Source organism: Podarcis bocagei (assembly GCF_964188305.1).
Source record: "Podarcis bocagei genome assembly, chromosome: 4".
In the NCBI taxonomy this organism is placed as follows: Eukaryota; Metazoa; Chordata; class Lepidosauria; order Squamata; family Lacertidae; genus Podarcis; species Podarcis bocagei.
In genome coordinates this window covers 35,402,164-35,427,966 of record NC_138128.1, presented here as the reverse complement: position 1 = coordinate 35,427,966, position 25,803 = coordinate 35,402,164, and the positions used below count along the sequence as shown (strand labels likewise).

The 25,803-nt window shown below is 41.5% G+C and overlaps 1 protein-coding gene and 1 long non-coding RNA gene across 3 annotated transcripts in view; both read left to right on the top strand.

Moving 5' to 3' along the window:
• The window catches only part of LOC308586343, a 165,719-nt gene that overhangs the window by 111,269 nt on the left and 28,647 nt on the right, over positions 1-25,803 (top strand). The window lies entirely within an intron of this gene.
• On the top strand, positions 18,812-25,773 carry MRPS22 (mitochondrial ribosomal protein S22). Of its 2 annotated transcripts, none has more exons than XM_081192716.1 (8): positions 18,812-18,969; positions 19,709-19,872; positions 20,709-20,873; positions 22,290-22,433; positions 23,365-23,445; positions 23,893-24,038; positions 25,111-25,219; positions 25,590-25,773. In XM_081192716.1, exons 1-8 carry the CDS (start codon positions 18,837-18,839, stop codon positions 25,680-25,682), a joined length of 1,035 nt encoding a protein of 344 aa, XP_081048842.1. In that variant the 5' UTR covers positions 18,812-18,836; the 3' UTR covers positions 25,683-25,773. The 2 variants fall into 2 exon arrangements, with proteins under 2 accessions (XP_081048842.1, XP_081048841.1); XM_081192715.1 differs by having other exon boundaries at positions 18,813-18,969; positions 23,362-23,445.

Here is a 25,803-nt window from a genome sequence, read left to right as displayed (position 1 = left end):
GGGTTAGTGGAGTCTGTAACCTGAAGCATATGTAACATGAAGCATATGTAACCCGAGGTACCGCTGTACAAGAATTAGAGTTCCATGAACACATCGTCTCACTGGATGAGGAACTGGTCATGCAAACTGGATGCAGATCCACAACCAGTTGCAACGCGTATGGCAGAGTTGACTAGCCCCATGAGATCCTGGATGAAGATGCATGACATGTGCTTGTAATGTGAATACAGAACTGCATCTGCTGCCACAGCCATGAGCAATACAGCAACTGCATGCAGCTAGCTGCAGATGAGAGAGCCTGGTTCAGAAAAGCATGTGTTTCTATGTGCGAGTTCAGACACTTAAGGCACCCCAACCTGGTACCCTTCAGATGCTGCGGGACTATAAACTCCCATAGCCACTGGCCATGTTGGCTGGGGATGATGGGAGCTGTGATCCAAAATCATCTGGAGAACACCAGGATGGGCAAGGCTGGTATAAACCTCACTTAGCTTAGCTTTGGCAATCACTCGTAGACAAGTAAGATTGTCTTCTATGAACATGGTCTTAATGGTGTGTCCATAAGTGACTGTGGAGGCCAATTCTGGATCCGAACATCCTTCCACTAAGCTAGGTCTGACTTGCAATAAGGCAGGCCTGTATTCCTCCATTTTCCTCCACTGCCACAAACGAGAGGAAAATGGCCTTCCTCCCTAGAGCTGCCACTGCTGTCCACAGGAAGAAAAAAGCACACCAAGAACTCTGGCCAATATAAGTTTCAGTAGTGGGAGTGGCCCCTACTCGCAAATCAATAGTCAACTGTAACAAAAACTAATCCATTCAAAAGCATGTATTCTGACAAGGATTACAAACTCAAATAAAGATTACAAACTCAAACTCATAAGGATATGTATAACACAATAACTTGTTACAGTATTAAAAATAAGAGTTTATGAGTAGACATAAGTTCATGTAAGTCCATAGTAAGATTTGACGTGAAGATCTTAGTTTCAATCATTGAGCAGAAGCCAGAAGTCAATTATGGATCAGAAACCAGGACAAGGCCCTGTTTCGATTCATATTCACCTTCATCAGCTGGAAGAAAGCAGCTAACCAATTGGCAGGTGGTCCTTGGAAGGACCTAGAGTGGACAAGGAAATGCACCCCCCTAATCTACACACCCCAGCCCTGATCTTAGTCTCCCATCCCTTCCCATCTGCTAACGCCAGTAACGTGTACGGTTTGGATCTGGAAGAAAAAAGAGTGGCTACAGTAATATATCAAGCTACGGGCATGGAGAAGGCTGAGCTCCCCTTGCCCTCATTCATCTTCTATTCTAAACCTGGGGGGGGGGGGACCTCAGGGTCAGGGACCAAATGCACCCACCAAGCTTCTCCATCTGACCCTTGGAACTCTTCCCAGGCCACACCCCTCACTCCAGGCCACACCTCTCATGGACCCTGCTTTGAACACAGAGTTTTGCCTGGCTGGAATGTATCCTTGAACTCTGCTGCAGCCTTTTCTTTGTCTGAGAGAGTGTGTGTGCAGACGTTTGTAGAAGCTAATCTGCTTTACGTTTGTGGTTTCACCATGTCTGAGGCCATGTGGCCCTCAGAAGGTTGCTCAGAAAGAAATGTGGCGCCTCAGGTTGCAAAGTGTTCCCCATCCCTGTTCTAAACTTTGGACCAGCCTCATGCTTTATATGCCATTCAGGTGGCCCCAAGGATGAGGAAGGTGGATAACATCATTCCAAAGTTAGGCCAGACTCAGTTATGTTCCCTGAAAAAGAAGGAGGGTGCCTTGCAATGACATCCCACCCCACTTTGAGGGCTGGATTAGGGCCTATGCATGCTTTAGCAACATCTGCTGCTGCATCAGATTGCTTAGCTTTTGGAGTTTTCCCCTCATGCACATCAGCTGCCATGGCAACACTGGCAGATGGGAGGGAGGCATCTGCCAAAGCCTCTGTGGCTGTTCAGGAGGGATGGACGGATCTGTCAGTTTCGGTTTCTCATTTTCCCAATCTCAAATTCAGTTCCCTTTCTGCAGAAGTTTGTGATTGATTTATTTTTCCAAATCCTCATGAAAACTGATTAGCATTTTAGTTTGAATTTCTCCTAACATTACATTTTTCATATGCTGCTTTGACAAATACACAGATTTTTACATGTTCTTTTTTAAAAATGGCTGAAAGATTGTGGAGAACTGAATCTAAGAAACTGACAGGTCCTCCCATCCCCAGACTGGAGGGAACGAGGTTGGAAAAGGCTGCCTTAAGTATGCCTGCCTTTCAGTCATATAAGCTTGGGTCTTCTCCCTACATCAAATCATGTACTGTATTTCCAAAATGGATTTTTGTGTGTACCCCTGCTAGATAACGTTATTCCCTTGTTATGCTCGTTCAGTTTCTGCCTTGTATATGCTGCATTCTGAACCTTTTAGCCGGCCTCTATACCTATCCCTAAAGGAAATACTGTATATACAATCCCCAAGTAGCCATGAGGGCAGGTTTCAACTCTAATCAGTGTTAGCAAAACATTTCTTGAATTAGCTGCATGAAAAAGAGTAATGGTGATCCTCAGCACCACCAGCCAACCATATCATTACATTAAGCTAATCTAAATAACAACAGCCTAGTTCAGCAACTAAAGCCAGCGGAATAAGGTTTTACTGAGCAGAGCTTTGGGGGAACTTCCAGTTAATACTAAACAAATATAATTTAAAATCACAGCTAAAACAAATCATGTAAGTGAATCCAATTTGGATGCTAATCATTGGTATAAAAAGGGAAATGGCTTGAAATGGAAAAAAACAAACCCCAAACCATGAGGCTTATTACTTGAACGAACTTGATAAATCCAACACATATAGTCAGATCAGTAGTTCCACTTCTTACAACTGTTTGTCATTACTGTGATTCTGTTGTTAGTAACAAAGAAATTTTAACTGATTCACATTATGGTAAAGGGAAGAAAAGATAATAAGAATAAGAATAAGAATAGGAACTATAGAGCTGTACGCAAGTATGCTAAAGACCCAAATCATTTTGTGTAAAACCCATATTGGTTTATAATGTTTAGATGGCACTGCTTAAGTTTTTATTTGATATAAAAAAGACATTATTAACAACAAATGCCCTTCTTAATTATTTTGTATATACAGTGGTACCTCAGGTTTTGGACGTCTCTATTGCCGCACGTTTCGGTTTTCGAACACCAAAAAACTGGAAGTAAATGCTTCTGTTTTTGAACACGCCTCAAAAGTTAAATGGCTTCCTCTGTATTTTTCTCATTTTTCTCAATGAAATTTGCAGACTACCCATTGTGCCTTGGTTTTCGAACATTTTGAAAGTTGAACAGTATTCCAAAATGGATTACGTTTGAAAACCAAGATACCACTGTATGCCTCTTTTGAACAATGAAATCCATTAAAGGCAGGGCTGGCCTGAGACGTATTGTTGCTGTAGGCAAAACAGCCTGACACTGCCCTCAACCCTATGATGATGTCCCCCCCCCTCCAGAGATCCAGGCCCCCTTCTCCTCCCTGCCCCCACTGTCACTCCCCCCTTCCTGCCAGCCTTGTCACCAGAACTGTATCCTCACCCGCAGCTGTGCCTTCACTGCCACCAACATGTAGCAGCAGTGGCTAAGGCAATGGGGCTGTGTTGGTGGCAGGAGCGAAGCACTGGCATGGCTGGCGGGAGCGCAAGGGCAGATGAGGCAGTGGGTCCAGTCTGCCACCTGAAGCAAATGGCTTCACCTTGCCCAATGGTCGAGCCACTCTGATGAAAGGGGTACATCTAAAGATAAGATTGTATCCCCGCATGGTGTCGTAGGAAGTAGAACAACAGCCATGTGGCTCAACAGGGACCACCATATCTGTGACACAAATATGCCACTAAATGTTCAGTAGTGTGGAGCAGTGGTGTAGTGGTGCAGGGACCGACAAGGACAAACCGCCTGCACTTATTTCACAGCAGGGCCATTATATCATCTCCTGGGATGCTCTTTGTGAATCCTCTGCATGCCACAAGCTTATGTCAGAGAGAAACCCACTCAGAATGCTAAGCAGAGGAAGGGCTAGCTTACAGCAGCATGCATGGCTAAGCATTTATACTGTCACTTTTATTTTGAAAAATCCCCAAATGGCTTTGTTATGACCAGTGCTATTTTTCTAGAAAAATAGGTGCCAGAACTCACCATGAACACCTCCCTCAGGCTCTTAGAATGACAATGGTGCCCACCTGAGAGGTGCCGGAACTGAGTTCCAGGTGAAAAAAAGCTCTGGTTGTGACCAACCAAAACGTCACAAAATGGCAGGCAAGCATTTGAGTCTGCCATAACTCTTCATCCAGCTTGATGATAAGCAAAATGGGAGGAAGAGGGGGAAATAAAGCTAGATTTGATTTTGAAATTTATAATGTCCCTGCCCTCAAGCTTACAATCTAAAAAGACATGAAGCAGATGGGAAGTAGCTTGGGAGGGAAAAGGAAAACAAACCAGAACCATTTTAAATCCAGTGTACTTTCCAATCAATGTGTCTCCTTCATTCAGTTTACAAACAAGGACGCAATTCAACCAAAGATGAGCACTTCCAGGTCCCACTGAATTTACTAGTAGAGAACTAAGCAAGTTTTCTCGCCGATAATCGGTTAATTCTCCCAGTGAAATCAGAAAGACCAAAAAGACTGGAAGGAGGCTTAAATACAACAACCATCTGTTCTTAACAGAGGTCATGAAAATGTCTGAGCATCCATCTAGCAGGCTGAATCGTACAATACACTGAGTGAAGTGGCTGTGAGTATACTTTATTCAGAGTAATCATAACTTTGAATTGCATTAGACTGATCAGGTTTAAGCAAAGCCATTCACTGTATGTAAGGAGAGGAAAATGCTGGCCCGAAACATTATGCTGCCATTGAATTAGGCCAGTTTTTGCTGCAATAAATCTTGCTGTGCAGTAGGTACTATGCTGGCAGATGACCCAGTGTTCAAGCTGGGGGTTTTTTTGTTTTGTTTTGTTTTTGCTATGACCTGACAACTATAAAAAAAGATATTCTGCATTAATCTCCACCAGATCTCCAGGACCGTTTTCAAACTTAGATGAAACTCTCTCTAATCAAAGTTGACTTTGGGGGAAATGAAAGGCACAAGGAAATGACAAGCTAGCAGAAGGCTAACCACTCAAGTGCCCCAGAGGCTGCTTCAAAAGTTCACAGCCAAACCAAGACCTGGGTGTCGACCCCAAATGTCTCTCCTGAAGAGATGTGACCCGGGGTGTGACATCTAGATGACATGGTCAAACTACCTGGAACAGACCGAACACTTGCATAGATCAAATCTTTGGAATGCTTTTCAATTCCCATGGCTATTAACAAAGACTTTGTAGCTTTCATTTTCGCCAAGCATCTGTCTTGTGCTTGACTTGAAAGGTAACTCCTTCCACCCCACCCCCACCCCAAATCCCTTTAGGATGTCTTGTTCCTTTAAAAAAAAAAAGTTGCCATGATAAGGTATAATTTAATAAAAGGGGGCGAAAATGACATCTAATGAAAAAAATGTTTGCTTCAAAAGAAATGGAAAAGCGTAAGTCACATAGAGATGTAAAAGTGATACACAGGTGCATAGTGCATATTCCTTCTAATGTCCTTTGTGGATGTTGTAAGCAACAGTTAAAAACAGGCAGGCGAGCTTGGCAAGTTAATGTGGTCCTGGGAACCTGGTGGAAGCCTGGACTCATGAACTCACCTAGCATGAATTCTCACTTCACATTTTGTTCTCTTGTACGGACACAAAGTACAAAACAGATAAACAGATGTGAAGGGCACATGTGTAAAATTTAGTGCATGTTTCTTTAAAATTTTCAGAAGTGTATGTGTGGAGGGGGGGGTGCAATGCAATCTGATTCTGAATTTACTTTTTGCACTCTGGCATGGATACCCAAGCACAAAATACATAAGTTGCTCAACAAGTGCAAAGGGCACACATGTATAAAATTTGATGCATGTGCCTTCAAAATGTTCAGAACTGGGGGTCCAATCATTTCTGGAGCACCACTTCTAAGAATTTAAAGAGAAATGCACCCAATTTTACACACATGCACCCTTCACACTTGATGAAAATCTTATGCATTTAGTACTCAGGTACACAACATGCAAAACAAAAATTGGCCCTGAGTGGTCTTGGCTAATTCCTTGTCTCCCATATTTCATTTCATTTTTAATATGGACCAAATTCCTAAATGGAAAACACTCCTGTTTAGAAAGAAGTGGGCAATTCAAAATTAGATAGTCATCTAATTCAATGTACATGGAATGAAATGCACACCACTGTGGCTGGATCTGGACTTGGGGGTGGGGCACTCAGCACAGTACTATGATGAGCTCTCTCCTACACTGGTGCCCCCCATTGTGGGTTTAGGGGCAGGGGGTGTCCTGATCCGACTCTCCTGTTTCCCCCTCAATGTTCCTCATGAAGCATAATTCCAGAGTGTTGTAGGATTTTAGATGCTGACCATGTGGTGGCCCAGCACTGGGGAATGGGGAATTAAAGGAGGGGCAGGCCAGGCATCACAGCAGACCTGTCAGGGCATCGCCCCCGGCCAGTACCTGAGGATTCCACATGGTCACCCTTGACCTGCACACCTCCAATAATTCCAGGTGGTGACCTCAGAATTAAAACAGACATGCATTCTAAAATGTAGCTGAAGTGGTTTGAACATACATTGCTAAAAGAAGGGGGGAAAGCCTTTGGTTTTGCTTTGTTTGCTTTTGCCTCTATACATTTTGAATGTTGCATTGCAATATTATGATTGCCTAAGACCTTAAATAATAAAATCAACTGGCATTAGCTACATTCCAATTTATTTTGTTTTCAGGTCAAGGATGTGTGTTCAGACAATTTTCACCAGACCTAGAATGTCTGTCTGTCTTCTGCTGTGTCATGAAGGGTCACTTTGCTTGTTTTACATACATTCAAACAGTAATTAAATTATCACAGACCATATGTTTCAGATTCCATTGCCATGTAATGCCAACTTCTAGATCCCCTTCCCTTTGCACCCATGTGTATACATACCTGTCAACTGAGGATTACACTTCGTGCATCTGATAGACTCTAGTCTACGAAAGCTGATGCCATAATAAAACTGGTTAGCCTTTAAGGTGCCACGAGGGCTGTTATTGTTTTCATCTTCACCCCGTCTCTCAGGTTTGTGCGCTATTTGCTACATATGAGTTTTCTGGATGTGGCAATTCTCTCGCACGTGGAACAAACTTAAGGGTAGCCTCCCTCACTGCATTTCTGCGAGAAGAAACAAAATAGATGTTCCAACTCAACAATTCATTTACCCTCTTTTTATTCCATTCAAGTGGAACAAGTACCCCGTGCACATGTTTGTTTGTGCATGAAGATGTGCTCTTATTTAAATGAATGAAGGTACATAGTGGAACACACACTGAAGGAGCATTTAAAAATGCCAAATGAACGAATGAGTCATGGGAACAACTTATAAATACCACTCAAGCAAATCAGGATGAATGTTCATTGCCTTATAATCATTCCACAACTAAATCAGAAGGAAAGCTCAGTAAAGACTGGGCATAGTCTATTCTCTTGTGCAAGAAACAAGAATGAATTCTTTCCTCCGTACTCAGCTTGAGAAAAAACTGAACTATGGAACTCCCTGCCACAGGGTTATTGCCCATTCCCAAAGAGGTGTTAGATAGCAATAAAAAAGTATGTCCGTAATTGTCAACTGATTAGGCCAATATCCATCTGCCGCCATTTTGATGTTGACTCTGCCCATGCACTAGCATTTTGTGACTGGTTGGCCTCAGGAATTTTTAGTCTTCCCAAGTGGACCCTGGGATTAAAAAGTGTGAGAAGCCCAAATTAGATCCTTAGGTGATATATATATTTATTTACAAAATGCATATTCCAGAAATGTACATATTATGTTCTCAGGATGGCTGACAATGTAGTAAAAAAGTATGCAAGAGAATAATATAAAACATGCAAGCTAATGCATCAAAATTAAAGCAACAAATTAAAGTAGCAAAGCCCGTTTAAATCAAACGGAGTTAAAAATGTTTCCATTAGCACATTTTTAAAGCCTGGAAGAACAGAAGAGATTTTTCCTGGTGCCTAAATTATAGCAATGAGGTTTCCAGGTGGGCCTCCTTGGAGACAGCTTTCCAAAGTTGAGGAGCCACCACAAAAAAGTCTCTCTCTCCCTCTCTCCCCCACCCACATTTTATGTTTGTTCAAGGTTCCTATATTTGCCCACTCATGAGATGATTGTTTTATATTGTATAACCCATCATTTATCCATTATTATCCTATATGTGCCATTTCTGATTTCCCAGGCTTCTTAGAGGCAACTAGCCCACATCACATAGTCATCCCATCCTGAGGATCTTGGAAGAACAGTACAAAGGTAGCTATGTAATAGAAAAAATAAAAATAAACTTTATGCATGACTGTAGCCTTATGCTAACTTGAGAATAAGAATTAATTAAATAGGATTACTTCCAAGTCAACACTCACAGGCTCAGGCTGTGCAGCTGAAGATAATTCCCCCCCCCCATTTGTTCAGCTGATTGCACTTTAACTTCCTTATGAGATTCATTCGTTATCTTTCCAGAGTGATTCATTTGTCATCAGAGATCCTTTTCTAGATCAGCCGCTGTTTACATTGCTTTGGTTTAGCATTCATTTTATTTTATTTTCCATTCCAAGGATATTTTACTGCATGCTCACTGCTAAGACCTTCAGCTATGACCACACACATCCTAAATTCACTTCCCACATCAGCTGGAGCTCATCACTGTGTTGAGATGGAATAAATGAACAGAGTGCTTTCAACATATTTGACCAAAGGAGGTGGGAGTAAGAAGGAGAGGAGAAGCTAGAAATCTGAAATAGGGAACTAAGCCACAAATAGAAGATGCTGCAGCTGCAATCCTGATGGCCTGTTACAGCTGGGAAACCTCATCAAAAACAATGGGACATACATGTGATGTCCATAGGACTGGCTGCACATCTCTGAACGCCCATTTACCTGTATGTTCATTGCTCACTCTACACACGTATGCCACACTGAACTGAGTTTGGATTTTAGATCATGAATAGGAAATCCAGCTGCCACTTCTGAGGATTTCCTGTTTCTCTGAAGGACGTTGGCTCATTTGCTCATCCCTTTACAAGAAAAACAACAACTATCTGTTGCATTTCTGTGGTTAGCAAGAAAGCAATTTCTGTACAGGAGTACATTTTTTAAAATTTGCAGTGTTTCTCCAGCCATGTAATGTGTACAAAAATGTATATGTTAGGGCAAAGTGTGTATATATTTGAGAAAATAACATACAAGAATGCATTGTATTAGGGGAAATTGTTCTGCAGTGGTGTGTGTATTAGGCCAAAGTGCATGCAAGATGTGTATGTTTCAGATAAATTCACACTAAAATGCTGCTGAATTTTCATGTTATGCATATTGTGTGAGACAACAGAAAATGAAGAGTTTTGTAGGGAGCCACCTATGGAACAACTAAGTACAAAGAAGGCTGGGGCTGATAGCAGCCTCTGGAAGGCCCCAAGTCAGCAAAGGCTGACTTAAAGCTTGATTATGGTGATAAATCAATACATTTTTTAACTTGTGTAACTAGCTAATCAGCATCCATATCTGAACCATAGGGGGGAAAGGCTTCCCACTTCATCCATACATTCCTCAGTAAGCTGTTGCAAGGTTGTTGTTTTTTGTTTTTGACAAAAAGCTTGGGGAGTCTGTAACTTGATTATTCTGCAGTGTTCACTTGCAATGGAAATAGAAGCCAGGGCCAGCCCAAGACAAAATCCAGCAAGCATTCCTCCCTCTCCCTAGCAGTGAAAACACAAGAATAATATGTTAAAATAGCTTTAGCAATTTGCTACATGAGACCCCAAACCAGAGAATACAACAGAAAATGAATGCATTATGTAGTCACTTGTGGAACAGTTGTCACAGGGAAAGAAGAGGCACAAATGTGATGGAGACGCCTCACTCTGTCTCATGGTGGAGCTGGTCCTTGCTGGTCCTGTGGCTTTTCACCCTAGAATAATCTGGAATGGTGGTGTGATGCATTTTTCAAAGAAACTCAGTGCTCAAGAGAATGCCTTGCACTTTTCAGAAGCTCTTTCATGGCAAGTGAAAGACCCTCACTGCTTCGGTTCCTTATAAACCAGAATCTCCCTATTTGTTGCTAACTAGGGCAAAGCAAACCCAAAAGCTGTATTCACACGGAAGTGGGTCAGTCAAAAGCCTCTGCATTTCTTCTAACGTAGACATTCTTGCACAGAAGTTTCCTCAAAAAGGATACATTTTTGTATGTTTTCCCCCCAATAATATGTACATTTTATTTATTTTTGTTTGACACATTATATGCCACTTAACTACATTTTTGTACATGTTATTTGGCTGGGAAATTGCATTCCAATATTCAGGGAAGTGCACATTTGGAAGGATGCATGTATTTCAGATCATATATTGCTCCTTAAAGTATATTAGGTGGGTTTGCTTTTTAAATAGGAACTGAATTGAATTTATCCCTCATTCCTACCATCCAGACACTTAAAACTATGGCCCATTTCACACAGTATGTGACAGGAAACTCAGGTTTGTCCTTGACCTGTATTGATGCATGTGTTTGTTGCGTTCACACTTTTCAATTATACATAATACACACAAAAAGTGCAAATTTTATTTCTGTGGCTAGATCCTGACTAGAGAGAGATCTTGTGATTTTAATAACTATGTATCAGGGAGATACATCTGATAACTAATATCTGATAACTAAGATTCTGTTCCAGCCATCACTGCTGGATGAAAGTATACCAACTAAATCACTTTCTACCACCAGATTTTAAAAGGGATTGGTGAATTTAAGCCTTTCCAACTGAAACGTAATGTGCAATTATGTTGTTGTGGATCTGACAAAGGAATCACTATTTGTAGGACTCGAACCAATGGATTCAAGTTACAAGAAAGGAGATTCTGATGGAATATCAGGCAGAACTTTCTGACAGTAAGAGCTGTTCGACAGTGGAACAATCTCAGAAGGTTGTGGAGTCCCCTTCCTTGGAGGTTCTTAAGCAGAGGGTGGATGACCATCTGGCATTGGTGCTTTAGTTGAGATTCCTGCATTGCAGGGGTTTGAACTACATGACCCTCAGGGTCCCTTCCAACTGTACAATTCTATGATTCTGTGATCACAATACATTTGTTGATCCTTAAGGTGTGATCAGACTCTTCACTGCTTTGTAAACCATTCGTTTTTCAGGTTTCCCAGATGGAACAAAATAACTGCTAATTTTTCATTGCTCTGAATTGCATCATTGTTTGTCGTTTTACTCTAAATAGTTGCCGAATGCAAAACAAGTGCCTGTAAAAGTCCCTGGACCTTTTGCATCTGTGTTTATTATGAACCGTGTGCACTGTCCTGTATGTCATTTGCGCCTGTGTTTCTCTTCGAAAAGGGACACTGCTTCAGTCAACAGTTGGTAGGAAAAGGAGGTGCACATATTTGAAATTGAAAGTTGGTTGACTCAACAAGTAAACTTCCATACTTGGCATTTTGTGAGTGTGTGTGTGAGAGAGAGAGGAGGGGGCATATAAATAAAAAAAAGAGGCGAGTGCCCTCTAGCTGATAAAACTGCACTTCACATCATTTTCAGACCCATGAAGCCAATCTCATATTGTAAAGTCTAATTGTTAAATTCTGGAAAATGCTTTTATACTGGTTTCAATTGGATTTGCTTCCAGATAAGTGTGCTTGGGATCACACCATTAGTGGCAGTAATGCATAAAATTCTCTTGAAGTGTTTTTTTTTTTGTTGTTGTTTAGTTCTGACATTGATAAACCACACTTGCCCATATATGTCTCCACCTTCACTTCAATTTATTATTATTATCATTTTTAAAAAACCTCAGTGTGTTTTCACTCTAAAGCTCCAGAATTGTGTAAAGGATGTCATAAAAAGGGACATGGGAGCGAAGTATTTTCATTTCTTCCTGTTGTCTAAGGAATGTTCTGATGATATCAGGGTCTGCAAAATTCCTCTCCCTTCTCCTCCAACCCTGAATAGCTAGCAGTTATCTAGTTTTTGCTTAGACAAAAGAAAGGCGCATGCTGAGCTCACGCTCCTCTATCCCATCCAACAAAATGTGGCCTTAAATAAAACTCCCACAAGGAAGAAAAGCTTGTCTACAAGGCACTACAATACTTTTTTTCTTTTCTTTTTTAGAAAAAAGACTGAGCAAATCCATGACTTTTTTGCAATAAAAACACAATATGCTATAAAATAATTCAAAAGAAACTTTTTTTAAAAAAAGATTTTGCAGAATGGTGTATGAAATGAATTGCTCCTGTAGCTCATGTGTATCACATGAAGGAAGACAGTGCCCCCTGGTGTTCTTCAGAAAAGATGTTCCTACCCACACAGTGCTTAGGTTCTGAAACCAGACCAACCCGAAACTGATCCAAGTCACTGGGAGAGCAATTGCTGGTAAATGGATGGCACTTGACTGCCATCTTAATATGTTGCTGCATACTTGGTGAATGCACATGATGTCAAAGTGAGATCAAAAGGGAACCGCAGTAAAATTATGCCCAGCTGTGTTGGTTGAGACTGATGGTGAGTAACTAAGAAAGTTGCCCTCGCCTATCCAGTTATTGAACTGACTGGCTGGCTGTGTAATAATACCTGTATGCCTTTCCTATCTTTCCACTCCATCCTGGAAGATGCTTGGAGAATGGTGTTCAAGTTTGGACACCATCGTTTAACAAGGTAAAGGTAAAGGGACCCCTGACCATTAGGTCCAGTCGTGGACGACTCTGGGGTTGAAGTGCTCATCTCACTTTATTGGCTGAGGGAGCCGGCGTACAGCTTCCGGGTCATGGCTAAGCCGTTTCTGGCAAACCAGAGCAATGCATGGAAACACCGTTTACCTTCCTGCCGGAGCGGTACCCATTTATCTACTTGCACTTTGTGCTTTCGAACTGCTAGGTTGGCAGGAGCAGGGATTGAGCGATGGGAGCTCACCCCGTCACAGGGATTTGAACCACCGACCTTCTGATCAGCAAGTTCTAGGCTCTGTGGTTTAACCCACAGCGCCACCCGTGTGCCTATCGTTTAACAAGGTTATGTACCAATTGCCTTCTTGATAGTGGTGCCCGCCCTGTGGAACGCCCTCCCATCAAATGTCAAGGAAATAAGCAACTACCAGACTTTTAGAAAACATCTGAAGGCAGCCCTGTTTAGGGAAGTTTTTAATACTTGATGTATTCTGCAGGTTTTTAATATTCTATTGGGAGCAACCCAGAGTGGCTGGGGAAACCCGGCCAGATGGGTGAGGTATAAATAAGTTATTCTTGTTGTTGTTGTTGTTGGGAGCTGCAGGAGGATGAAAAGACTAAAAATCAAAACGAAAGAGGAAAGGGAGACAGAATTGGATATATGCAGCCTAATTCTCCACCACCATATTACTGCCTAGTTCTGTGCTGGTATGATGGTAATACAGTTCTCTACTCATGGGAGGGTTAATTTTTTAATTTAAAAAATCTAGCGCTTTACTTTTCCGCTGATTTCCCCCCTACCAAATTCATAGGTTCAATAGTAACACTGGATAGGTGCCAATTGCAAATACAATACAGTGGTACCTCGGGTTAAGTACTTAATTCATTCCGGAGGTCCATACTTAACCTGAAACTGTTCTTAACCTGAAGCACCACTTTAGCTAATGGGGCCTCCTGCTGCTGCAACGCCACTGAAGCACGATTTCTGTTCTCATCCTGAAGCAAAGTTCTTAACCCGAGGTAATATTTCTGGGTTAGCAGAGTCTGTAACCTGAAGCGTATGTAACCCGAGGTACCACTGTATTAGGCAAGCTTTGCACTTTCAAAGTGCTTAGCTTTGCTTACCAAAAAGAGTTGACAGATTGAAAGAATCATAGAGTTGGAAGGCTGAGGATCATCTAGTCCAACCCAAATATGTAGCACAATGAACATGCTGCAAATGAAAAACTGCACTATGCATATACGCTGATTTGCATAGGAAAGTGTCTGGGTAAATTCCAACTATTTTTAAACGCATGTCACTGCTTCTATCTATACTATGCTAGTGTAACATTTTAACTTGCCAAGTCAAATCAAATGCAAGTAATTTTTTGTAACTGCATTCATGGTCAATGGAAACCATCTTTTAGAGACTCCTTGCAAGGAATATAGAAATAGCAGGCAATTAAGTGTAGTACTTTACAGCCTAAATAAACGCAATTTACTAATTTTGATAAGTGCTCTCTTTCAATCTGAGCACCATCTCCTTTGTTAAATAATAAAAAAAAGGTCACTCCCATTGGAATCATGATTATACACAGGTGGAAGTGGCTTTTAGCCCATACTAGAGCATCCCTCGGGAAAAAGAAAAATCCACACAACTGCCAGCACACGACTTCCATTTCGGAAAACAGAAAGCCAAACACTAATTTTTGTATAACCGGCAACGGCATGAAATGTGACTTTATAGCCAAATTACACGGGCCAATCTCTTTCCTCATAAATGCCAGATGGAATTTTTGGGCACAATCCAGCCAAAGTTCAGTACTTTTATATACCATCAGTTTCAATGGCAGAGTCACACACATGTTTAACTTTAACAGCGCAGTCCTATGCATGTTTACTCGGAAATAAATTTAAAGGGAGAGCAGTGGGACATTCTCTGAGGAAAACACGTGTAGGATTTCAGCCTAAACTCCAATCTGTGCCATTTAGAGTCCTAGGTTAGAAGTAAAGACCCCATTCTCTATGGCATTTGAGTCACCTTTGAGTGGGGCTGAAGCTCATCCCAAATGGTTCCAAGCATAGTCAGTCATGTTCTGGAATAGCTCTGGAGTGAATCCAATGCTGAACTGATTGACCAGACTTTTTATTTATTTATATGTGTGTGTGTGTGTGTGCGCGCGCGTGTGTGGAATTTGTTTACTACTTAATTGTAAAAACTTCTAAGAGGCTTACATAAAATATACATAATTTTAATTTTATACATTAAAATTATTGATTAAAGTCTCGTGCCTGCCCGTTCCTCATTTTGCTCCCTGTTCGAAAATCAGCCCTGGCCCAGATTCACTTTCCTCTGCTAGCTACCATTTCATTTCCTCCTGCACATTTCCTCTTTCCTTTACACTGACTTCAGCTCTGATCATCCACTTCACCCACCTCCTACATTGCAAAGAGTCCCTGGAAATGCTCGTGTGCCATTTGAAATTGAGCAAGGGCTCACAGCTTGAGCTGGACATCCTCCAGTGAGGCTCCAGATTTGGGAGCATTGTAGGAAATTTGCATGGTGGCCAAATCTGCCTGGAACTGCTCAGAGTGCCAGGCTTGGGGGTTGGGGGGGGATATGGGTGGGTTTAGAGCAGGCCATCTGTAAAGGGTCCTGCCAGCTGCCCAAATATACAGAAGTGCTGAAGGCATGTATGGCATTTACCACCAACATATGCTCACAACATACCTTTGTGCTCACCAGTGCCCATGACTGTTATAGACTAATTTCACATCTCCAAACGTGTTTACAGAGTGTTGACTCTACTTACATGATTCAAATGCATGTCCTTTTGTAAGCACCACGAACTGACTATACCTTGATTTATGATTATAAATATATATGGAATTAACTTTATCTCACATGCCAGCAAAGCTAATCCTCCCAGCAGCTGTTCCCACTCAAGTACAAAATGAATATGATTTTAACTACGCCTGGATCTAACCTAATAAATTCTATTGTTTTCCTAAGCACTTCTGCAAATTAAAGTGAACTCTGGGTTGCCATCCAGACACATGTATTGGGCTGAAGTGGCTTTTAGGCATGTAGCCAAATAGCTTCCCAATTCCCTAATAGGGTATATAGAACTCTCCCTCTAGAAAATATGTGCATCAAACGTGGAAAAACAAGCTCCTTTCCATTTCCTTTAAGTTTTTTTTTTTAAGTTTCCTAGCATTGCCAAAGTGCCTCGGCAGGGTTTAACTGTGTGACCCTGTGGCAAAGAAGTGTGCAGCCTCCAAGTCTCCCACCCTGCAGGCCTGTCAACTGTTCCATCAGCAGCTGGCTCCCCCCTGATCCAGTCTGCTCAAAGGTGCATAGTTAGGGGTGGACAAATCTATCTATTTCACTTTCTCATTTTCCAATCTCCACATTTCCCCATCAGCTCATTATTTTTTTTAAAGTCCACATGAGAATTCAGCAGCACTATTCAAAGTTTATCTAAAGAAGTATTGTAAAATCAATGAGTGCTAAAATGTCGAGGTTTTAGGGAAAAAGGGGGATTACAGCTGTAAAATATTAAGTAAAAGAAAAGAATGACAAAATTTGATAAAACCAAGTGTTAGGATTTGCTGAAATAATTTTGGAAATTGGGATGTAGAAAGGGGAGGTATGGGGAAGTCGGCGAAGTAAGGTTTAAGAAAAAGGGATACGAAATTATACATGTTTGTTCGTGTGCTTGTTTGTTTGTACTGTGTATTGTTTGTGTTTATAAAAACTGTGAAAAACCAATAAAATTTTATATAAAAAGAGAGAATTCAGCAGCACTTTTGTACACAATTCTACTGAATATAATGCATTTTACCGTATATGTTATTTTCAGTTCACTCTAGCATGTGCACTTATGTATACATTACTTGCCTGGAGAACTGCAGCACAAAATTATGAGAAAAGCACATTTCAAAAGATGGTTGTGTTTCGGTTCACACGTTGTTTTCGGAAGTGCAAATTAGGTAGGTTTGCCTTTAAATAAAAACTGAATACGCCATCCCTATGTTGGCCAGGTTTAAATTTTAAGAGGAAAGGAACTTTTGAAAGACTAATGCAATGTTTCCCAAACTTATGATAGCTTAAACTGTTTTGCCTGTTGAACCTTGATTTTGGATTTAGGGTCCACAAAGGTGTTGGAAATGTAAATGTTTTAATAAAGATGATGATGATAATATTTTTATATGCCGCCCATCTGACTGGGTTGCTCCAGACACTCTGGGCAGCTCCCAACAAAATATTAAAAACAGAATAAAACATCAACCTTTAAAAACTTCTAGAGTGACAATTCCTGCGCAGAACCTTTCATGCAAGTCTGTTGTAAGGTGTTCCTAGTCAAGGGCTGTGGAAACAGTGGTACTCTAGAGGTTATTGTGCAGGACCAGCCCCTGACCACTGCCTATGCTGGCTGGGTCTGATGGGAGTTAAACAACATTTGGTGGGTTAGCTCCCCATTTCTCTCCTAGTCCAAACGAGGCTTGATCACCATTGCTCTTCTGTATTTTTACAGTTGTTGTAAATTTGTGATTGATTGATTCTTTGTGGCACACCCAGATGTGTCATCACGTAAGAGGCAGAAAATCCCCAAGACAGCATGGGGAGGGATGGTACCTCAGGTGGGGGACATGTCATGATCCTTCTGGGGCAGTTTGTCCACCTTGCACTCAGCTCTCACCTGTGGCTCCTAGAAGCTGTCAGCATGTGACATGCCACATGCTGGGAACAGCTTCGACTGGCTGGCTAAACCAAGTGAGGTTAGCCAATGGCTCTCAAACCTTTGGTGAGTTAGGGACTTCCCCTGCATGTGAAGATAGGCTCCGGCAGACTTGAGTGGACAAGACCAATAGCGGGCCAACAGTCAAGAAGGCAGTTCTGTAGAGGGAAGTGAGGGGCAGATGCAGCATGTCAAACTGGGAAGGTAGTCCATCTTGGGAGAAGGAAAACTCTGATCTTAAACCTTCACTGCCTTTGGGGATATAGATCTTCGGGAGAAGAGGGGTGAATGAGTAAACCCTGAAGAAATCCAGAGTAGAGTCCCTATGACATTTGGACGGTGTCTTGTATGCCTCCTTCCAGCAACTCCTGCAGCCAAGCTGGTGCTGAGTCTTGCTCTGCTTCCCTTTGGACCACATCAGCGAGGACATCTGGGCAACCCAGGATCTCCATACACCCTGCCCAGGCTTGCACCTTGGGGAGGCCCCCTTGGTTCTGCTAACCCAGCAGTTTGACTTCACCCTGCCTGGAGACACACTTTCATTATTATCATTTTGTGTGTGGGTGTGTGCACATATGTGTGTTTTTGTATGGAATATTTGGGAGGAAATAAGACGGTAAATAACAAATAACAAACAAAATATTGATGTATATAATTTTTATTTCTTAATTATATTTGGTGGTGGTAGTATGGTTGTATTGTTTTTTGTAACATAAGTCATTCAATAAAAACTATTTTTTAAAAAACAGCAGCAGCTGGAGGGGGCTTTGCCCAGCCACTAACTCAGGCATAGGCAAACTCGGCCCTCCAAAAGTTTTGGGACTACAACTCCCATCATCCCTAGCTAACAGTGGTCAGGGATGATGGGCATTGTAGTCCCAAAACATCCTTCCTTTCCTCTTAAAACTGAGCCTCACTCGCTTCACAGGGCAGCGTTTGTACTGCTTTGAGCTGCCATTGCAATAAATCGCGCTAAACCAGAACGAGGTGCCTATCTCGAGCGCCTCTTCCTCTCTCGTGTGGCTTTCTCTCCCTCCCACCTTCGTCTCTCCTTCGGCGCTGCTGCTTTTTGCACGCAAACCAAGCTCCGCAGTGCCGGGTACGGGCGGACTCAAAAGCCTAGCCAACAAACCAACACCAGCGCTTCAAACCGGCGCTCTCTCTGTGGCGCAAGCATAGAGGCCGCTGCCCCATCGGAGCCTAGAGCGGATTGGTCAAACGCCGCTTCCGGATTGCGTTACCTTAGAAACCCGCGGAGCTGCGACCCGGAAGCGCTTGCGGGACCAGTTCCGGGTCGCCGCGCCATGGCTGCGCTTGGAGCGTCGGGGTGCTTGCGGGGCGGAAGGGTCGCCGTGGCTTCGCTGCTCCTGAGGCAGCGCCCGCAGGGACGCCGCGCCGCGTGGGGATGGCGGGGCCTCTGCCAAGGCCCGGAGGCGGGTGAGTCTTTCCCTCGGGGGGCGGATACAAGCGGACAGGCTGCCCCCCACGTTGGGCGCGTGAGGCGACGTCGCGTTTGAAAGCGCCTCCTGTGGAAATGGCTCACCTGGTTGGGGCTCAAGGGCTAACCAAGGAGGCAGGTGGGCAGGAGGAACTTGCTGCTGCTGCTGCTGCTGCTGCTGGCTTTTGCCGGTTAACGACCCCACCCCAATAAATGGGGCGCTTAGGGGAAGGGGCTGGGCTGGCACCCATCTGCTGGGCCAGATCCAGGCATCTTCGTTGTGCTAGCCTGGGAGCATCTTTTCCTCCTACACTGGCCCACACAAGTGGCAGGGACGTTAGGGTTGCAACCTAAGTATTTTTTTTAAAACATCCAATATTGCAGCCAAAAGTTAGTCCCCCTGTGTTTAATGGGGCTTACTCTAAGGTAAAACATGCATAGGTCATGCCTAAGTTACAGCTGGCACTTTAGTAGCATCGTTCAAGTCTCACTTTTCAAAACTGCATTTTAAAAAGGGTATTTGAGCTGTTGCTTTCCTGCAAGACCAGAGCTTTCCGAACTTTTAACGTTGGGGATGCACTTTTTGGACATGCATTACTCCGCCACACAGTAATTTAGTTTTACCAGCAAACCGGAGGATAAGCTAACCCCTTATAAGAGACATCATACAACACACTGCAGTTGGCGCACTAACACAGTTTGGAAAGCTCTGTGCTAGACCAACCACTTGTTTTTCAGGGGAGAAGAAATCTGATGTTCCAAAACCTTCTTTTACGGATGAAAAAGTTCAGAACTTACTCTTCCAGATGACAGGACTGAATTTGCAGAAAGTCTTTAAGCCAGTAAAACAAGAACTCAACCCCCCGACGTACAAGCTTATGACAGAAGCGCAGCTGGAGGAGGTATATTGCCAGTGTTCAAGAAATAATATATATGGGTTTAAGATATGAATAGAAGACACTTCTGGTTGTTTTTTATTTATTTGCTTTGGCCGTAAGAAGAGTTAGGAAATCTAGGCACTCAAAACATTTATATATTTGTGAAGATGTATATGTTGTGGTTCTAACATACCAAGGCAGTTGCGAAAAAACATTTAAAATAATTTAAATTATTCAGAGCAATACAATGACCATATAATAAACCTTGAGAAATGTATTGCTTATGCAGTGGTAATAATGAGGATGAATGCTGAAATGTTGTAAACAGTAACTGATTCAGAGTAGCCTTGTACAGCAGAAAAAAATCTCTGTCTCATTTTGATCCAGATGGCAATCAAGTACATGAAAATTTATGAAATCTAACCTGCAGTATGCAGATGTGGTCACAACTCTTTAATATCCCAGGCACTTAGTTATGGAACATGTAAATAAGTATTTCCACGAACTCAGATCAATAATAGTAGGTGCAGCTTGTAAAAAAAATGTACCTGCTCTTCCATTTGTGTCTCATGTTTTTATTAGTATTTTTGAACAATTGTCAAATGCTAACATGTTTTGCCAATGAAATGACAACAAATAATAATTTTTGTGTAAGAAATTGTAGTAAGACATGCAAAAATATCTGAAACCTTTGGGTTTAATTGTCACCATGCCAATTTGCATATTTTTGCATGGCTAAACCATTTCTCCCTCTGTCCTTCAAAAACCTATATCTATCAAATATTCACACATTTTTTATGTTAGATGATTTTCCAATATGACATTTTCTGTTTAATTAATTACTCACTTCTTCCTTTTAGGCCACAAAAGCTGCTGTTGAGAAGGCTAAAGAGAGGCTCAAAATGCCTCCTGTATTAAGTGAGCGGGAGCCAATTAATGATGTATTAGCAGAAGACAAGATTCTGGATGGAATAGAACCTTATAAATATGTATTTACTGACCTAGCATACAGCACCCCCCACCGTGTGAGTCTGTTAGCTACCTTGTAAAAATATCAATTAATTTTACCCACTTTGCAGTTCCACTAGTAGACACTAATCTACAAGGAAATGCACTGTTTTATTGTACACACAGGATCACAACAGCAGCTGCTTCTGAAATCAGGATATGCAGATTTAGGATAGATAGCTGGGTATGCTTTTTAAAAAAAATACCATTGATGGATTTGAAGAAAGGAAGAATTTTGCCATCCTTGGACACAGAGGCTTTTTGCTCATGGCATGTTGTGACACTATATTCTTGGGCTGACCTATACCCTCTTGTAAAGTAGTACTTGATGCTTCTGAAAAAAAGACTTTCCCCCCATGGACCACTTGAATATTGGCTGAGTCTTGATAGACCACATCACAAATTTGTTTTTTGTTCTACAAATCCAAACAAAGCTCACATTTTAAGAACTGCAGTCTTGCTTTTTAATAGGATGGGCCTGTTTTTGTGAGCAAAGATCTGTGAAATTGTAATGTTTGTCAGCTTTATTATCAGATCAGGTGCAGCATCCATCCTGCTTCTTCATTTTGAAGTACGATGATGTTAGCCTTTTCGCAGGCTATCATGGTGGTGATTGCAGACCACAAGTTTAAGAACTTGTGCTCTATCTGATCCCACTTGTCCCTCAAGATACGTCCCATGGGGTCAACAGAGGCCTGAATCATTTTTTTTTGAACAGGGCTCTGTCTCCTTTACTATAATCTTTCTATTGGAATTAAGTTTACACTTGAACGTATAGAATTCATTGCTACAAGATGCTGTGCCTTTTAGTACAGGTAGATTTAATATGGATTAGATAAATTTACGCAGGATATGCCAATATAGGGATACTGAGTATAATAGCTAAATGAAACTAAGGAGAATGATTTTCCAGGTGTGTTCTGACTAGCCTGTGAGCTTTCTAGAGACTATTGGCTGACTGTTGTTGAGAGAACAGCTGGATTAGCAGAACTGAACTATTAAGGTAACTCCCATACTCTTAGTTTTTTTGGTCTTTAAATCCCTTCCAAGCAGCAGTAACATCAGCTTCAGGTAAGCTGAACAAGCATGTTCTGTTTTTGCTGTGCAGAAGACATGATACAATTTACCGTATTTTTTGCACCATAACACTCACTTTTTTCCTCCTAAAAAGTAAGGGGAAATGTCTGTGCGTGTTATGGAGGGAATGCCTACGGGTGGCATGCCTACAGATTTTCCTCTAAAAACTACGTGCGTGTTATGGTCGGGTGCGTGTTACAGAGTGAAAAATACGGTACTTTTTTCAAATATCTTGATAGGAAGTTACTGAAAAACAGTTGGCCCTTTAAAAGTTTGCACTGTTCCATATCTTAAAGTAAAGAGACATGATGGAACAGATGACTACAAGTGCAGCTTACTTCTCTTTTCAATTTCAGGAACGCTTTATTGTAGTTCGAGAAACAAATGGAAAATTACGCAAGGCCACTTGGGAGGAACGGGACAGAATGATACAAATATACTTCCCAAAAGAAGGACGCAAAATTATTCCTCCAGTTCTATTCAAAGAAGAAAACCTTATGGTAAAAGCTAGTATTCAGCCTTGTGCAAAGCAATTAATCTTACGTGAGCAATATGAGACAAATATATTGGACCTACTGCACCTTTGCCATTGTCTCAGCTTCCTTACCAGTATCCTTCTTCATGATTTTCTAAATTATCCTTAGACTATATGGCCCATTTGGAAACTCAGTTCTCTATTTGCTAAGCCATAGTTTAAAAGCTGGGAATGAGCAGTGAAAATACACACTCCATTCTCACTTGTCTTCTGGTTTCCCTCCTGTCTGGGCACTTATTTCCTGGTATAATTAGCCGCAGTTTGCCATTATGTCCAAAACTCGTTTAATGAGAGTTTTACTTCCCAGAATCTTAAACCACATTTTGAAGTTGCATTTAAGAATGCAGTTAATAGATTACCATTCTCAATTTTGGTTATTAGAGCAAACTGCAGTTTAATTACACTAGGATGGGATGAGGAAACATATCCCATCCTTTGCAGCCTATGGGAAGGTGGGAGGACTCGGCTGGTAAGGAAGGTGCCTCATCACTTACTGGGAAGGTCACAGGAGGGCCCGGAGACCTGCAACCTTCACAGACCCCAGTAAGCAGCCCTCCATCTTTTAGTGGGGGCACTATGCACTATTTTGTTTTTGCCCATGGACCCCCAGAACAGAGTCCTCATGTAAGTGATGTAGTATAAAAATCCACTGTAGTATAAAAATCCAATGAAAATGAAGCTGATAAAACTACTTTGAGATCCGGATCTTTGACAGTTCTGGTAATCTTGATAGAATCTATTAAAGAATGGACCCAAAACATTTTCGCAACTGCTGTCGGATGAGAACCCTAAATTATTGCCATTGTTTAGACCTGGACTATTACTGTTATTGAGTCTGGTTTTTTGATGCAGGATGCTTCATTTATATTTCATTCTTGTTACTATTGTTCCAGACGACGTTTCTTCAAGACCGCCATGAAGAACTCCTTGATCGTTGCCTTGTACAGTTTGAGCCAGATTCACCTGACTATATCAGAGTGAGTTGCCAACATTTGGGCAGGGAGCGTGGGGCTGAGGCAGCTGCTGTTTCCAAAGGGGTAGTCATGTTTTTGTTGTAACAGTCTTAACTTTTTGCACAACAAATAAATTTATTATGGCATAAACTTTCATGGGCTGCAGCTGACCAGTGTTATCCTATATACCAGATGGTATCATTCCTCAAAGTTGCTATCCCTTTGACACCACTGTTTACAATCCCCTTCTTACTTGACCCTGTAAGATGGTTGTGTATACCTGCAATTCAGGATAACATTATATGCAGATGAAGTGGACTTGTCCATGAAAGGTAATGCTATATAATACATTTGTTTAGTCTTTAAGGTGCCCCAAGTCTTTGTTGTTTTTGCTACATACACTTATTCCAGAAACTTACTCGGGAAGCTATTACGACGTTTAAGCATTATTATGTTTCAACTTCTGCACAGGTTCATCAGCGGACGTATGATGATATTGAGAAACATGGAAAATATGATCTGCTGCGTTCAACAAGACACTTTGGAGGAATGGTGTGGTACTTTACAAATAGAAAGAGGATTGATGGATTGCTGATAGACATGCTCCAAAGAGATTTGTAAGTGTTTATTGAGCTAGAGTTATCTGGGTTCTCCAAGGCAATACAGAATTTAAAAGTTGATATTTAAGCAGCCTATCTGCTGAGATTAGTTGCACTTGTAAGCATATGTGTTCAGGATCAAAGCACTGGTTGACTTTTATTCAGGAACTGTAGGCTGAACGATCATTAACATACTTTGAAAGAGTTTGCCATGAGACACTAGTTAATAGTGTTTTCTGCCAATAGTAGCTAGCAATTCCTGCAGCTATTGCTTATTTTCATTTCCACCTGTATGGGTAGGATAATTCAGTTCCATTTATTATTATTTATTAAACTTGTATACCACCCTTTATATACCACTCCATACATCTCAGAGTGGTTCACAACATAAAAATACAAGAGAAAAAAGAGAAAATACATAATAAAAACAATAAGCCCCCCACACACATTTTATTATTTACTCATCCGAAACATATTTTGGTGTCATCCAGGAATCAATTCAGTTTGAGTAAGGCTGCAGAATGTGATTGGAGTGTCAGGGTAAGGTATCAGATTGGATTTTCCTGTGAAGCTGCAGTCCTTTGGAATAATCCCTTTAAATTTGGTGGGAAGTAAGACTTCTCCAATACATGTTCATCAGTGATGCTGGATAGTTTTACAAAGGCATTAAACTGTAGTGGTCTTGGGAGGTAACTCAATATTGAAAGGGGGTGATTTATATTGTAAAGGTACGTGTGTGACTACAGAACGCCCAGAGCAGGAGGTGTGTTAGAGAGTTCTTTCTACAATATAATCCCTACTGCTGGAATGGCTCCTATATGGGTCTGAACCCAAATGGAGACACTACCTGCACAGGGGGCAAGGGTGAAGCTGAGATCGAAAATGAATTCAGCTGGGTAAAAACCCACCTCTTTGAAGATATTTGCTCATAGTGATGGCTTTCATCGGTTAGTAATTCCTCAAAACTTAGTTCTTTTAGCTAGTGAATTTAATAAAACAAGCTAGTTCCAGTTTAATGTTTTTGTGTGGAGTGCTAACTGTGACGGTTCCTAGAAAAGCAATTAAGTCTTGAATAACTCCTGTATTTCAGAATTGAGGACGCAGTAAGATTAGTTACTTTGTATCACATGCTCCATCCTGATTGCCAGTCAGCAAAAGAAGCACAAGAATATGACATTCAAGGACTAGATTTAATTAAGGTATACAATTCTTTTATATGGGCCTCTTTTCATGGGGTAGGTACTTATCACAGCAATTTTCCTTTTTTGGAGTTTTGGGACAAGAAATATTGTACACATTTGTGGAAGCAAATCATCCATGGAACAGTTTGTTAAAAGGCCAACATTTCATATAGCTGAAGTTATCTTTATTCAGTGTTAAATAATCCCTATATGGACTAGAGACTGCACAGCTTTTAACTTCATAACCTGTATCCTCCATTTCACAAAATGTAATTTAGAACATTAGGCTAGTTTCGTCATTTTGAGGTTACCTGCTAGAGCCCAACCCTAGTAACACAGTCAAAAGTTTGCTGGCTACCTAATTATTATCCTTTACATTTTTGTACAGGTTTTTGTGAAGACAGAAACACAGAGAGCTGGATACATTGAACTTGCACTCCAGTCTTATCAAGCAACTACACCTAGGTCTGCAGCTTCATAAAGAACTTACCAATCCACTTAATATGATGTTTGTGAGTGGAAGGGTGGTGTAAAATGTATATAGAATTCTGAATAAAATACTTTTTGCTGTATAGCGTATGGGAAGTAGCTTTAGTTAGCTT

Excerpts from the sequence above, each read along its gene's own strand:
- MRPS22 (XM_081192715.1), top strand. The coding sequence starts at position 18,837 with ATGGCTGCGCTTGGAGCGTCGGGGTGCTTGCGGGGCGGAAGGGTCGCC. Across the intron at positions 22,434-23,361 it reads TCAAAGAAGAAAACCTTATG|ACGACGTTTCTTCAAGACCG; the intron begins GTAAAAGCTAGT and ends CTATTGTTCCAG. Across the intron at positions 25,220-25,589 it reads AAGGACTAGATTTAATTAAG|GTTTTTGTGAAGACAGAAAC; the intron begins GTATACAATTCT and ends ATTTTTGTACAG.